Here is a 12,259-nt window from a genome sequence, read left to right on the forward strand (position 1 = left end):
AGGAATTGCTATTTAAAGATGAAGCAAAGTTAAAAGCAGGTTGTAGTGCTAAACTGTGTTTTGTTTCTCTTTCCTTTCAGTCCTTACCTTTTTCTTCCCTTACCATTTATTTCCCTTTAACATGAGGTGGCAAGTCTATACTAGCAGAGACTCACAGTTGATTCTGCCACAACAGCATTGGCACACAGGTTCTGGGCTATCTTGCAGAATTTTTTTTCCCCAGATAATCCATATCTGTGTTTGAGAAGGTAACAGAGACTATTGAAAACAGTTTCAGCAAGCCTCAGCTTCTCTTGGTAGCTCCGCAATGTGGAAAGCAGATTGACATTGCAGACCTTCTTTCATGTATTCACCAAAAAGCCACCATATAGTCACAAGCTGGTCACAACCACCATGGGATGGATTTCAGCCAGTCTTCTTTATTCTCTTCTTGGTCCTGTGGGAACTGATGACATTTTCTGGGAATTTTGGAATCTGTTTTCTTTCTCTACTTTCATGGTTTCTCTCTTAAACTTGGTCCATTCATTCTCATCATTCTCCTGAAACCACAGCACAGCACCTTTGCAGAACTGTAAATCTGTGCTCTTACTGCTGAAAGAATGAAGTTATACTCTGATACATTCCCATTTCTAAATCTCAAGACAAAAACCCTCTCCATGTGGTTTTCTGGCTGCCACTCAGAGCAGGAACATCTTGTCAGAGATCAGACTGCAAGTCTGCCTTCTGAAGATGCTGGCCTTAAGCACATTTCAGATTCAATCTGAAAAGACATGTAATTGCTAAACAAACTTGAATTTGTTTATTTTATAATATACCCAGCAGCTGTTTTCTTGTACTATGTCCAAGATATCTCCAGACAACCTACTTAATAATGTAGAATTCTGTTTCCTTGGGTCAGTTTGCCTGCTTTATTTGTTTTCTTTCCAACCTCTGTTGGAGTGAGTTGTAGTTGCTGAAAAAACTTTTTCCTAAAATTTTATGCAGAACGAAGTAACTTATTTCAGGAATGAGGATGGTAAGAAAATGTTGTGTTAATTCAGCTAACAGTATGAAAAACATTAGATGTTCATATAGATGATTACATTTCCAGCATGCCCATGGGGTTTCTCACTTAGCTCTGAAAGTCTCTTCCTAGATGGATGCTTTGTACCTGTGGTGTTGTGATCAGCTGAGGAAGGACACCTGCCTCAGCCAATTAGTTTCACCCTCCATTTTCTTGCTGAAGAGAGCAAATCTTGGTGGGGGTTTTGATCCTCAAGAAAGGACATTCTGTTTTGAGATGAAAACATCTTATTTCTCTCACTGGGGAACAGAGGTCACCCAGACATTCCTCACATCCCATAATTGGGTTCTTATTAGGGAGCCAGAAATGTCCGGAAGATCTGATGCAACTGTGCAGCGTAAAGGTCAGATCCAGTCTGTTGGAAAAGAGTCCTTTGGCTTTAATGGTCCTAAGATCTGACCATATGTATTTGTTGACTCTAATTGGATTGTTTAGCCAAATGCTGATTTTCATCACCCTTGGGATGCACACGAGATCCTGGAGTTAGAAGGCAAAGGCAGGGACACTCCCAGGTATAGATGGGGAGCTGCTTTCCACAAGTCAGACAAAAGGTTAACAGTCTGTTTCTATATGACAAAAACATACATTCATAATGTACCATATGGCTTAGAACAGCCATCTCACATTTTCACCAACATCATGTTCCTGTCTCCATCAGAAACTTGGTGTCTTTTGGTTGGCTTCCATTCCTCACAGAGTAAGAACTCTGTGAGAGGAGTTGTCTTTGTCAGTTTTCTAAACTGCCTGGTTATTGACCAGTGTGTTTTATTGTAACACTGTAGTTTCTTACACAATTTTTTAAAAGAGAACAAAAAAGAAATTGCTACGATATTAATAGTTTACAGAATAAGTAAAATGAGAATGCTTGTTTCTCTTGTATTCTTTCTTCTCTCTGTTACTGAAGATGTATCTTATATATGGTGCAACTTAATAACAGATCTCACTGTGTACCTTGTGTTAAAACTAATTTATCAACAAGAAAGGTAATGTGATTATGTAGTTTTCAAGACTGAGTGTCAATTATCCAGATGCTGCTGGGCATGTCGTACAAATATACAGTGTGTATGTATGGGTTAAGTTCAAGACTTCCTGTATCTTCTTAGTACATTCAAGCACATATAGTCTGAAAATATTCTGAAAATTATTGATGCAATTTAAAGTGGTCTTTTTCAGATCGTGTTTGGAATCAGCGTGTTTCAGCATGTATAAAAACAGCAGCAATATAAATACAGAGTAAGTGAAATCATGGCAACATAGAGGATAATCTAAGCATATATGATGAGCCACAGGGTAAAATAATTGCTAAAAGTCTTAATTAAGATGAGAACAGACAGTGTTAATGAGAAATAAAGGCTGATCCATGCTTTAGTTGTCACAGTCAGCCTGATTCAAGCAATTTCAGGGCCATTGAGCTGAAAACATTTTTAGAGCATAGTACAATGGAGAGGCCATTATATCAGATTGAACATTTTGCAGAACAGCACTATTAAGAGATTTGTGATAACTAGATGGCAGACTGGATTAACGTAGTAGACTCATATCCAAATCTCTTCTAGGCCAAGAACAAAAATGAGTGTGGATTGTGGATATACATAAAAGTCACTGTCACTCTCCCATGAGCAATCTTTTGTAACTTAGAGTCAGGAAACATTCAGGAAGGCAATAGAAGAGAGTTTCTCAAGTCATATCTAAAATGCTGAGAGAGGATTTAGTTTAATTAGACCACTGTTTTCCTTTCTTAAGTGACATTTCCCTTCCTGTTTATATTTTCCATTGGATTTTGTTTTGCTGTCTGTAAGGTGAATTTGCTGAGAATGTGTCTGTGTTTCAGAAGTTTATTTGACTATCTGCCAGCACTGCTTAAGAGACATGCACCCATTCTTGTGCTGGCTTTAGAGATTACCTTGAGTAACAGCATTTGGGATTAAGACACTGCTTTTATGAACAGTTAATGTGTAAAAACCTAGAACATTTCAACTGGACATTTTAGTGTCGTGCTGATTAAGGATTTTGTATGTGTGTGTTTGAGTACAGACTTCTCTCTTATCAGCTCTCTTATCAACACTTAATCTTTCCCTTCATTTGGGAACCATGGCTTTTCACTTGACCCATAGTCCCATCAGTTCTAGAAGCAAACACCGAGCACTGCAAAAATCAAGACAGGCTGGGAGCAGCTCCTTGTATTCCAAACCAGAGTGAGGGAGATATACACACAATGGAGAGAGAGGGTGGTCATAAGTTCTGTAAATAGTTTTGTAAATACCTTCTGGTTAGGGCTTGGATGGAAGATCCATTGTCTGATACTTTGCCCAGGCTGTGCAGCAGACTGAGGTAAAAGTGTTGTGGGCATAATTCTGTACTTACTTGGGAGAGGCCTCCAATAGTTCCATGGGTGTTCTCCCTCTCTGTCCTGTTTCTGCCCTGCATTAGTCAGCTCAAGGAAGGAACACCATGAGAAGCACAGGGCACCTCTTGGTGCCAGGACCCATCTGCTGAGTTGGGGCTGATGATGATAAAAACTTCAAACACATAAATGAACAGCAGAATCCCATGCAATTTTTTTTTTTTAATTTGAATGAGTAGTTTTCCACCCCTTTCTGCAAATAAAGAAAGTTTGCCCTCAATTGTGAGGCTGGAGCACACTGCCCACCTCCTCTTGGGTCACCCGTTGTCCTGGGGCTGAGCAGCAAGGCAGGCACTGAGAGGCTTAAATGCCCCTTTAACATTAGGAAAAATTTTCCCATGCTGTTATTCACACTCTGTACCCTTTATGGAAAAAGCATGTGTGCATTAGGTGACTGCTAAACATTAACTAAAATGTTGCAAAGCTTTCTTTTTCAGGGGGCACAAGCAAGGAGAAATGATATCTCAAACATCTCACTGCTACTGTGGCAGCAGTGTGAACTCAGCAGAGCAGTTCTTCACTACCAGCAGTGCACATTCTTATAGGAAAATACTGGAGGTGATTTATGTGTTTTTAGTCTATTTTAAAGTTTGGACTACATCCTACTCAAGAGAATACTGAACAAAGTCATTTTAGGAGTATTTTTCTCTCCTATTCATATGCATTTGTATAGAAACTAAGATTAGTACTAGAAAGATACTTAACATATTTTTGTATTTTTAGTGTGACTTATGTGCCATATCATTAAAGATTCGGTATTCCCTCAAGAGTCAATTAGCAAAAAAGTAAACTTTATCAATGGTGATTCATAAATTATTCGTGTATGTAGATTGATAGAGAAGACATCTGGACAAATACTGTATCTGCTGAAAATTTTGAATTTTGAATTATTAAAATTATTTGTAAATTGACACAGTTTTTTTGCATTTTTAGCAAGGTAAAATATTAACTTGCTGCATTCTTATTTCACTAATACTTTCAGGCTAAAAAGGTTTTGCTTAGTAAATTATTTGTAATTTAATTTTTAGGTATTTTGAAAAATACTGAAATGAGAATTTTTGTTGTGCATGAGCTCCGGCTTATGACTGAAAAATAATGACCTTTCATTTCACCATTATATTTTGTAAAAGAATGATTTTCAGGCTCAGCAGATTTCTATGGTGTTCTCCATCTGAACATGCAACTGAAATAGTTTTTAGACAACTCTGATTAATACAACAGATGGAATAATTAATATAGTAACTACAATATTGTGGTCTTGCACACAACTACCAGGATCACTTTTGTTTCTAATGGTTTTGATCTTCAATTTCTCCCAATACTTTCAGCAGTGCACAGTTTCTGTCTTCCCATAAAGGCAGAGATTCAGTATCTGCAAGTAAACACTGAAAAATCCCTTGCTTGATTACACTTGTGAGCCATTAAATATCTGCTTTCATCTCTATAATTCCTCTCTACTCAGAGCCTGGGCAGTGGAACTCAATCAGCCATGTGTTATCTTTCCCAGATCCCTTTCGGAGCATAGCGCAGTGCACAGGAATGCAGTTTGTCAAACACATTGTGTCTGAAATCCTTTGTTGGGAGAAGTGGAGAGAAAGAGATTATAAAATGCCTCAAACCCTTCAATAAGGCCATTCCCAGGTTTCTTGTATCTGTTCAGTCCAACAAAGCATTCATATCTCGCTTTGATGTGTAGGATGGTCTATTATAGCATGTAGTGTGTATTGTATCTCAGGGCCGCATCTGTTGTCCAGGCTGCAGTTTACAAATAACTTACTTTGTTATAGTAACTTACTATTTTTTTGGCAAGTGTTTAGGCTCAAGGACAATACAGAGGGGAATTTAGAAGAAATAAATACATCTGTTGTCTATAATATTGGTTTTCATAGGCGGTGAGATTTAAGACCCTGGTGTGTTTTGTAGGAGAGGTGAACAAAAATGCCTAATCAGACTGGTGATGTGTGTTTTTCATTACTCTGCTAATACAAACCTCTCAGAGGTAAAGCTGAACCGTGTGAATAACTTCTTGAAGCGTTAACTTCTCTCTCCCTGAGGCAATCTCTGACTGACTTTCTGTAGCGTTTCCTCCTCAAAATTCTAGGCACAAAAAAACTTTTACTTGCAATACACTGGCACTGTAGATTTAAGTTGAACATTTTGCACTGTAGTAGTTTTGAGAAATTAGCCTAGAATAGATGGGAACAGACACATTGCAAAGTGCCAAATAAGTTGCAGAGTCCACCCTGATGTTGCTTGCAGCAGTGTTTTGGGCAACATATGCAGTTTTCAGCGTAGCAAGCTGAGTTACAATGTGAATTCTCTGCCAGTGTATTCTGAGAGAATTTGTCTCTCCTTTACAGGTCAGATATCCAAGGGGAAGTCTGGGAAGGCTTTGTAATGCAAATCTAGCTAGCCTTCGTTCACACAAGGAATGTTAGATGCTGACCCATAAGAACTGAGTTCAAGATTTCTGTGAATACGTGGGATTTGAATTAACACGGTAATGAAAGGCTCTAAGAGTATAAGGTGCATTCAGTATCTAAATCACTGACATGGTTTAGAAAGATAAATTTGTCTCTGTGATGATTAAAAGAAAGCTGGTTGATGCTATTCCTTGGCATAAACATTAGCAGGAATCCACCCATGGCACTTGGATGCTTTTTGAACAGCTGGTGTGTTTTGTTTAATAGAGTCAAAGACAAAAGTGGTAGTAGGTTTGTTGGAGATGTACTGTGTTTATGGTGGATGACAGAGAATTGAGATGTAAAACAAATAGTAAAGAAATGGATCCAAGCAAAAATGCTTGGTTATAATATTTGGCAGATTTTGTGTGTTAGAAAATACAAAGCACATTAACAGGCATATAAAAATGCCCCAGACAGTAACAGCCATTGAATTTATACAAGGAAAAAAATAACAGTGAGATCACTTATTCAGCTCTGTGGGACAGACAACTTCCTTGACTATCATTTAAATCCCTGGTATTTTCATGAAAGATTACAATATAGATACAGAATAGAGAAATCACAAGTTTCTATATGAAACAGAGTAGTGCTCATATTTGCCCCAGAGCGGGTTTGTCTTTTATTACATTGTTTTGTTGACTATATATCTCCTTTCAGCTGTTTTTTGCCTTGTGGAACATGGTCCAGATGAAAAATAAAAGTTACAGATAAAATTATTGGAGGACTGGATATGCACAATTATTTTGCAATTTTATTTTAATACTAATATTTTCTATTTTTCTTTCCTTTTCCACAGAGGGTATGAACTGTATGAACAAAGATCATGGGTGTGCACACATCTGCCGGGAGACACCCAAAGGTGGGGTTGCCTGTGAATGTAGACCTGGCTTTGAACTTGCCAAAAACCAGAGGGACTGCAAATGTAGGTAGATGAAGATTAAATTTCAAATGCCCCAAAATGTCTTGTTTTCTTCATTGTTGTTATGTTCCAGAAGAAGTTAAATTTGTTTAATTTAGGCCAAAGGTGATTTATAATTTTGGTCATGAGGGTTTTTTTTGCTGTAGAAGATGCATTTGGGGATGGATAAGTGGGATCGAATGTTGACAGTGGCTCAGTTATCAAAACCATAACTTTTCTACTTTCCTATGAATGCAGAAAAGTAAAGGATCAGTTTAATCCAGGCTTTCCTTGTAAAGCAATACAAATAAAGCATAATGGATTCTGGCTTGCAATATTTTGAAGGTCCACAAAGGCGGATGCATCAATGAATTTAATGATAAATTCACTAGAACTATCAAATTAAGAGTGTCAGTGCCAATTTTTTTAAAAGACAGAAATTATTGCTCTAGTCTTGATTCCACTGCTCACAGTCTAGAATTACTACTTGGAAAACATGCAGCAGCATCATATATATGTTCTTCAGAGAAAAACCCAGAGTGGTATATTCTTGAACCTGGGATGCTAAAGAAGCAGATACTCATTAGCCCACAAAATTAGAAAATGTTCTGTACAGGTTCAAATTGACCTCAGCATTGTCATCTGAAAGCTTCAGAACTGAGTATTTCTGATGGCTTCGGTGAGTCTTAGATCTGAGTCCAATAGCTTGCATTCCTACTTGGTAGCTTTGAAAGAGACAAAAAAAAAGTGTAGTAAAACAACATGAAATGTTTGCTGCTTTGCACAGGCCAGTATGTTTGAGACAGTCTTTCTTACACTTCAGTTTTTTACTTGCTGAGATCTCCACTATGTAAACACGTGTAGATGATAGTAGTTCCCAAGTACAAAGAATCACTTTTGAATGTCATAAACAAGTGCCACAGAGTATTTACAGCCTGATTTCTGCTCTATATTAAGAGGCTACACAGGGCCAAAGACAAAAGCACAGAGGAAAATGCCTTTATGATAATTTTCATACTCAATGTTTATTAGAAGTGAATATTGCGTGCTGTTAATTGGAGTGCAATGTCAGCTACATTGGTGAAGTGTAGGAGGATGTTTTCTTATGTTGTTATTATTTGTTTCCTCAAATTCTTGTCTTCTTTGGGAGTCTCAGTAATAGATGGTGATTAGAGCCTGTTCTGGAACATTATTTATAAATGCCCCAGGGTTTAATAGAGTAAAATCTTCCATCTATTCTGTGCCCTCTGGTGTTCAAATTGTAAGTATAATGAACTTTTGGTGACAGATTTCTAAGTAGGGACACTGAGTTTTCTGAGGCTGCAGAGCTTACTTTGAAGCACACCAACTTCTAAACCCACAGCACATTTCTGCAACTATGATGCAGAGTTCTTACTTAAAATAATTACTTCTAGTCCTTCCATATGCACAAAGTACAGAGGTGTAGCCAGATAGCCCGGGACGGTAATTGTGAGATTACAGCAGGCTATTTATAGGAGCCTAATTCTGAAACCAAATCTCAGCTTTTAAAAAACCTTTTTCAGAACTAACCATTTCAGTGCAGCTATGTTGAAGAGCTAGACACTTTCCACTTGCCAGCGTGAACTGGGTCTATAGCCCTGTATTACAGGGACTGGTAGGGTCTGAGACACCCTTGTAACACGCCATATGCCTGTCAGTTATGCTCGTTTATCATGGTCGTCCTCCAGGAGTCCAGGCCTTTCAGAGTTTGTCAGAACTTGCTGCTCTGTTTTTTTTTTTTTTATGTGAACAAGTGACAGCGAGTCTAGTACCTCTCAGTACACTTAGTACCTCTCTTGGTGAATTTTTGCTTGCTGCTCTGTTTCTTTTTTATGTGAACAAGTGACAGAGAGTCTAGTACCTCTCAGTACACTTAGTACCTCTCTTGGTGAATTTTTATCAGCCAGTTTGCAATTCCACTGGCTGATGACCACTGGGACAGATTTTCAAATGTATTGGCCCAAGGCCTTTAGTAAAAAGTCAAATCTTCCTCAAAGGAAGATGTTAAAGTAAGTTAGAATGCAGAAACACTTGGAGGAAGGCTCCATGCTTTTTATGTATCACAACTGTCATTACATGCTAGTTACATAAGCACATCCCATCTTATCATTTACCTTCACATGCTGGTAAGGCAGTCACTTCATGCAGTGTCCATGATGGTCAGTGCTCATTAAACAGGCTTGTGTTCAGTAGCTTCCTCTCCATAATTTAGTGTCATGCCTTTCCTGCTGCACAGTCCTTAAACCCTGTTGTGAACATAAAATTCCCTCATGGATTGTATCATGATATTCATTACTGTAATATCAAAGTGCTTTGTAGACATTTGTAATGTATTTTCAAAATACTCTTCTCAAGTTAAAAAGTACTGCTTTACCCATCTTACAAAAGAGAAATGAATATAAAGATATTAATATCAAAGTCATTTGGTAGTGATACGTGATTAACAAGAGCCACACAGAAACCAGCTAAGCATTTACAGCACATTAATATGATCCAAGCCAAACTCCTGATGGCTACAGCTGTAGTTGCAAATGCCATAGAGAAAGGACTATAATATCAGTAACCTGTAATAGAAGAGATTCAAGTGACTTGCAAGCTCTAAGTAGGGCTTCCACAGTGAAGGCAGAAATAGGTTAGAGTTTTTAGGGCTCTTTTCACTGTCTGATCAAGACTGTTCTTTCTTGACAGTCCATTTCTGGTTTGCTACTCACTCTGCAGCAGATGAGAAAAGATTCCCAGCTGTTTCCACAGCCCTGACTTTCCCCAGCTTCACTAGGAGATAGCCCGGGACGGTAATTGTGAGATTACAGCAGGCTATTTATAGAAGCCTAATTCTGAAACCAAATCTCAGCTTTTAAAAAACCTTTTTCAGAACTAACCATTTCAGTGCAGCTATGTTGAAGAGCTAGACACTTTCCACTTGCCAGCGTGAACTGGGTCTATAGCCCTGTATTACAGGGACTGGTAGGGTCTGAGACACCCTTGTCACACGCCATATGCCTGTCAGTTATGCTCGTTTATCATGGTCGTCCTCCAGGAGTCCAGGCCTTTCAGAGTTTGTCAGAACTTGCTGCTCTGTTTTTTTTTTTTTTATGTGAACAAGTGACAGCGAGTCTAGTACCTCTCAGTACACTTAGTACCTCTCTTGGTGAATTTTTATCAGCCAGTTTGCAATTCCATCAGACCACTGGGACAGATTTTCAAATGTATTGGCCCAAGGCCTTTAGTAAAAAGTCAAATCTTCCTCAAAGGAAGATGTTAAAGTAAGTTAGAATGCAGAAACACTTGGAGGAAGGCTCCATGCTTTTTATGTATCACAACTGTCATTACATGCTAGTTACATAAGCACATCCCATCTTATCATTTACCTTCACATGCTGGTAAGGCAGTCACTTCATGCAGTGTCCATGATGGTCAGTGCTCATTAAACAGGCTTGTGTTCAGTAGCTTCCTCTCCATAATTTAGTGTCATGCCTTTCCTGCTGCACAGTCCTTAAACCCTGTTGTGAACATAAAATTCCCTCATGGATTTTATCATGATATTCATTACTGTAATATCAAAGTGCTTTGTAGACATTTGTAATGTATTTTCAAAATACTCTTCTCAAGTTAAAAAGTACTGCTTTACCCATCTTACAAAAGAGAAATGAATATAAAGATATTAATATCAAAGTCATTTGGTAGTGATACGTGATTAACAAGAGCCACACAGAAACCAGCTAAGCATTTACAGCACATTAATATGATCCAAGCCAAACTCCTGATGGCTACAGCTGTAGTTGCAAATGCCATAGAGAAAGGACTATAATATCAGTAACCTGTAATAGAAGAGATTCAAGTGACTTGCAAGCTCTAAGTAGGGCTTCCACAGTGAAGGCAGAAATAGGTTAGAGTTTTTAGGGCTCTTTTCACTGTCTGATCAAGACTGTTCTTTCTTGACAGTCCATTTCTGGTTTGCTACTCACTCTGCAGCAGATGAGAAAAGATTCCCAGCTGTTTCCACAGCCCTGACTTTCCCCAGCTTCACTAGGCACTAAATGAGACAGGAGCAATTTCTGCATTTGTCATTGACAAGACAATGTTATCATAACACAATGGGTCTATATAGAAGTCTGGTATTTTGCAGCTTTTGAGTGCTCAATATTGCAGCCTTAATGGTTTCTTAGTGTAAATTTTAAGTATGCAATTTCTAGTTGCTCAACATGTTAAGAAAACACTGAAGTTTTGAGGCTGAAAGGGACCTCAAGAAGCCGTCTAGAAATACACAAAGCAGAATCATACAGATCCATGATCACTCAGATGAGCTGCGTCCTTTAGCTCCACAGCATCAAAAAACTTCAGCTTCTGGGAGTTTACTGCTACTCCTGTACTTTAATGGCTTCTGGTGTACAAAAACCCAGAAGAAGAATATGGTTTGTGAGTAATTTTCATAGATACTTGCTGGCAGCAGAAAGAAGATTCTTCAGAACAGTCAATTTGACTCCAGATTATGTTGAAAAAAACATAGGAATTTACCTCTTCTTTTTACATCTGTATCCATGATAGATACTAGGATCCTGATCCTGAGCACGATTGCATTAGAAGTTTTGATAAACTGAAGATTTTTTCCCCAAATATGAACAAACAAAGACATTTTATGTTCCTCTCTTTCTTAGCTGGAAGCTTAAAAATAAGAGGAAATCTAAAGCAGATTCACATACCTGGAAGTTGCAACCTGAAAGAGTTATAAACAAGTTAAAGCTGAATCTTTTGATGAAAAATGCTGGGTAACCCTACCTACAGCTGTTTCTGTCTGCCTCCTTGGATAATAATGGTTTAAGTGAGCAGGAAGACTAGTGCAAAGTGATTCTGAAAATCCTGCCTAGTGCTTTTACAATAAAATGCCAACCTTCCTATGCCAAGTGGCAGCTTTTTGTCTCCTGCTGACAGTGTCCTCATCCAACTGTTTGCTATCAGTACAAAGATCCCCAGAATGTCAAAAATGTAAAGCCATACTAGAATAAATAATGTAAGCAATGTTGCATGCACAGCTTTATCACATAGAGGTGCCCATATATTCATGTAAATTATGTATTTAATGGCCAGTTTACTTAAGAAACAGTGCAATTTTCAAGTTATCTGGGATGACAGTATGCTCATTTGAGAAGTCCATCCTACAAGAACGAGATATCTGTCTGTGGCATCTGAGCCATGGTATATATTTCAATCCACACGTGGACAGGATCAGAACACTGTTTTGGGCAATTTTGTAAGTTACCAAGTAATAAATGCTAGGTTGGTCATATGTTTTCAAGTACTTCTTTTCATGGCCATGTAAGATAGATTCTATGAAACTTCAGAGAAGCACTGAAAACAGCATTTAGGCTGTAGAGTCAGGCTGAATACTGGTACTTTCTGTCTTCTGGGGA

At 38.2% G+C, this 12,259-nt stretch overlaps 1 protein-coding gene across 1 annotated transcript in view; it reads left to right on the forward strand.

Annotated features, from left to right (window-relative positions):
* The window catches only part of SCUBE1 (signal peptide, CUB domain and EGF like domain containing 1), a 188,325-nt gene that overhangs the window by 92,737 nt on the left and 83,329 nt on the right, over positions 1-12,259 (forward strand). The window contains exon 5 of the mRNA XM_041464335.1: positions 6,729-6,854. Coding sequence (XP_041320269.1) covers positions 6,729-6,854 — 126 coding nt within the window. The remainder of the gene's footprint in view (positions 1-6,728; positions 6,855-12,259) is intronic.

Source organism: Pyrgilauda ruficollis, unplaced genomic scaffold (assembly GCF_017590135.1).
Source record: "Pyrgilauda ruficollis isolate IOZ18807 unplaced genomic scaffold, ASM1759013v1 scaffold179, whole genome shotgun sequence".
NCBI lineage: Eukaryota > Metazoa > Chordata > Aves > Passeriformes > Passeridae > Pyrgilauda > Pyrgilauda ruficollis.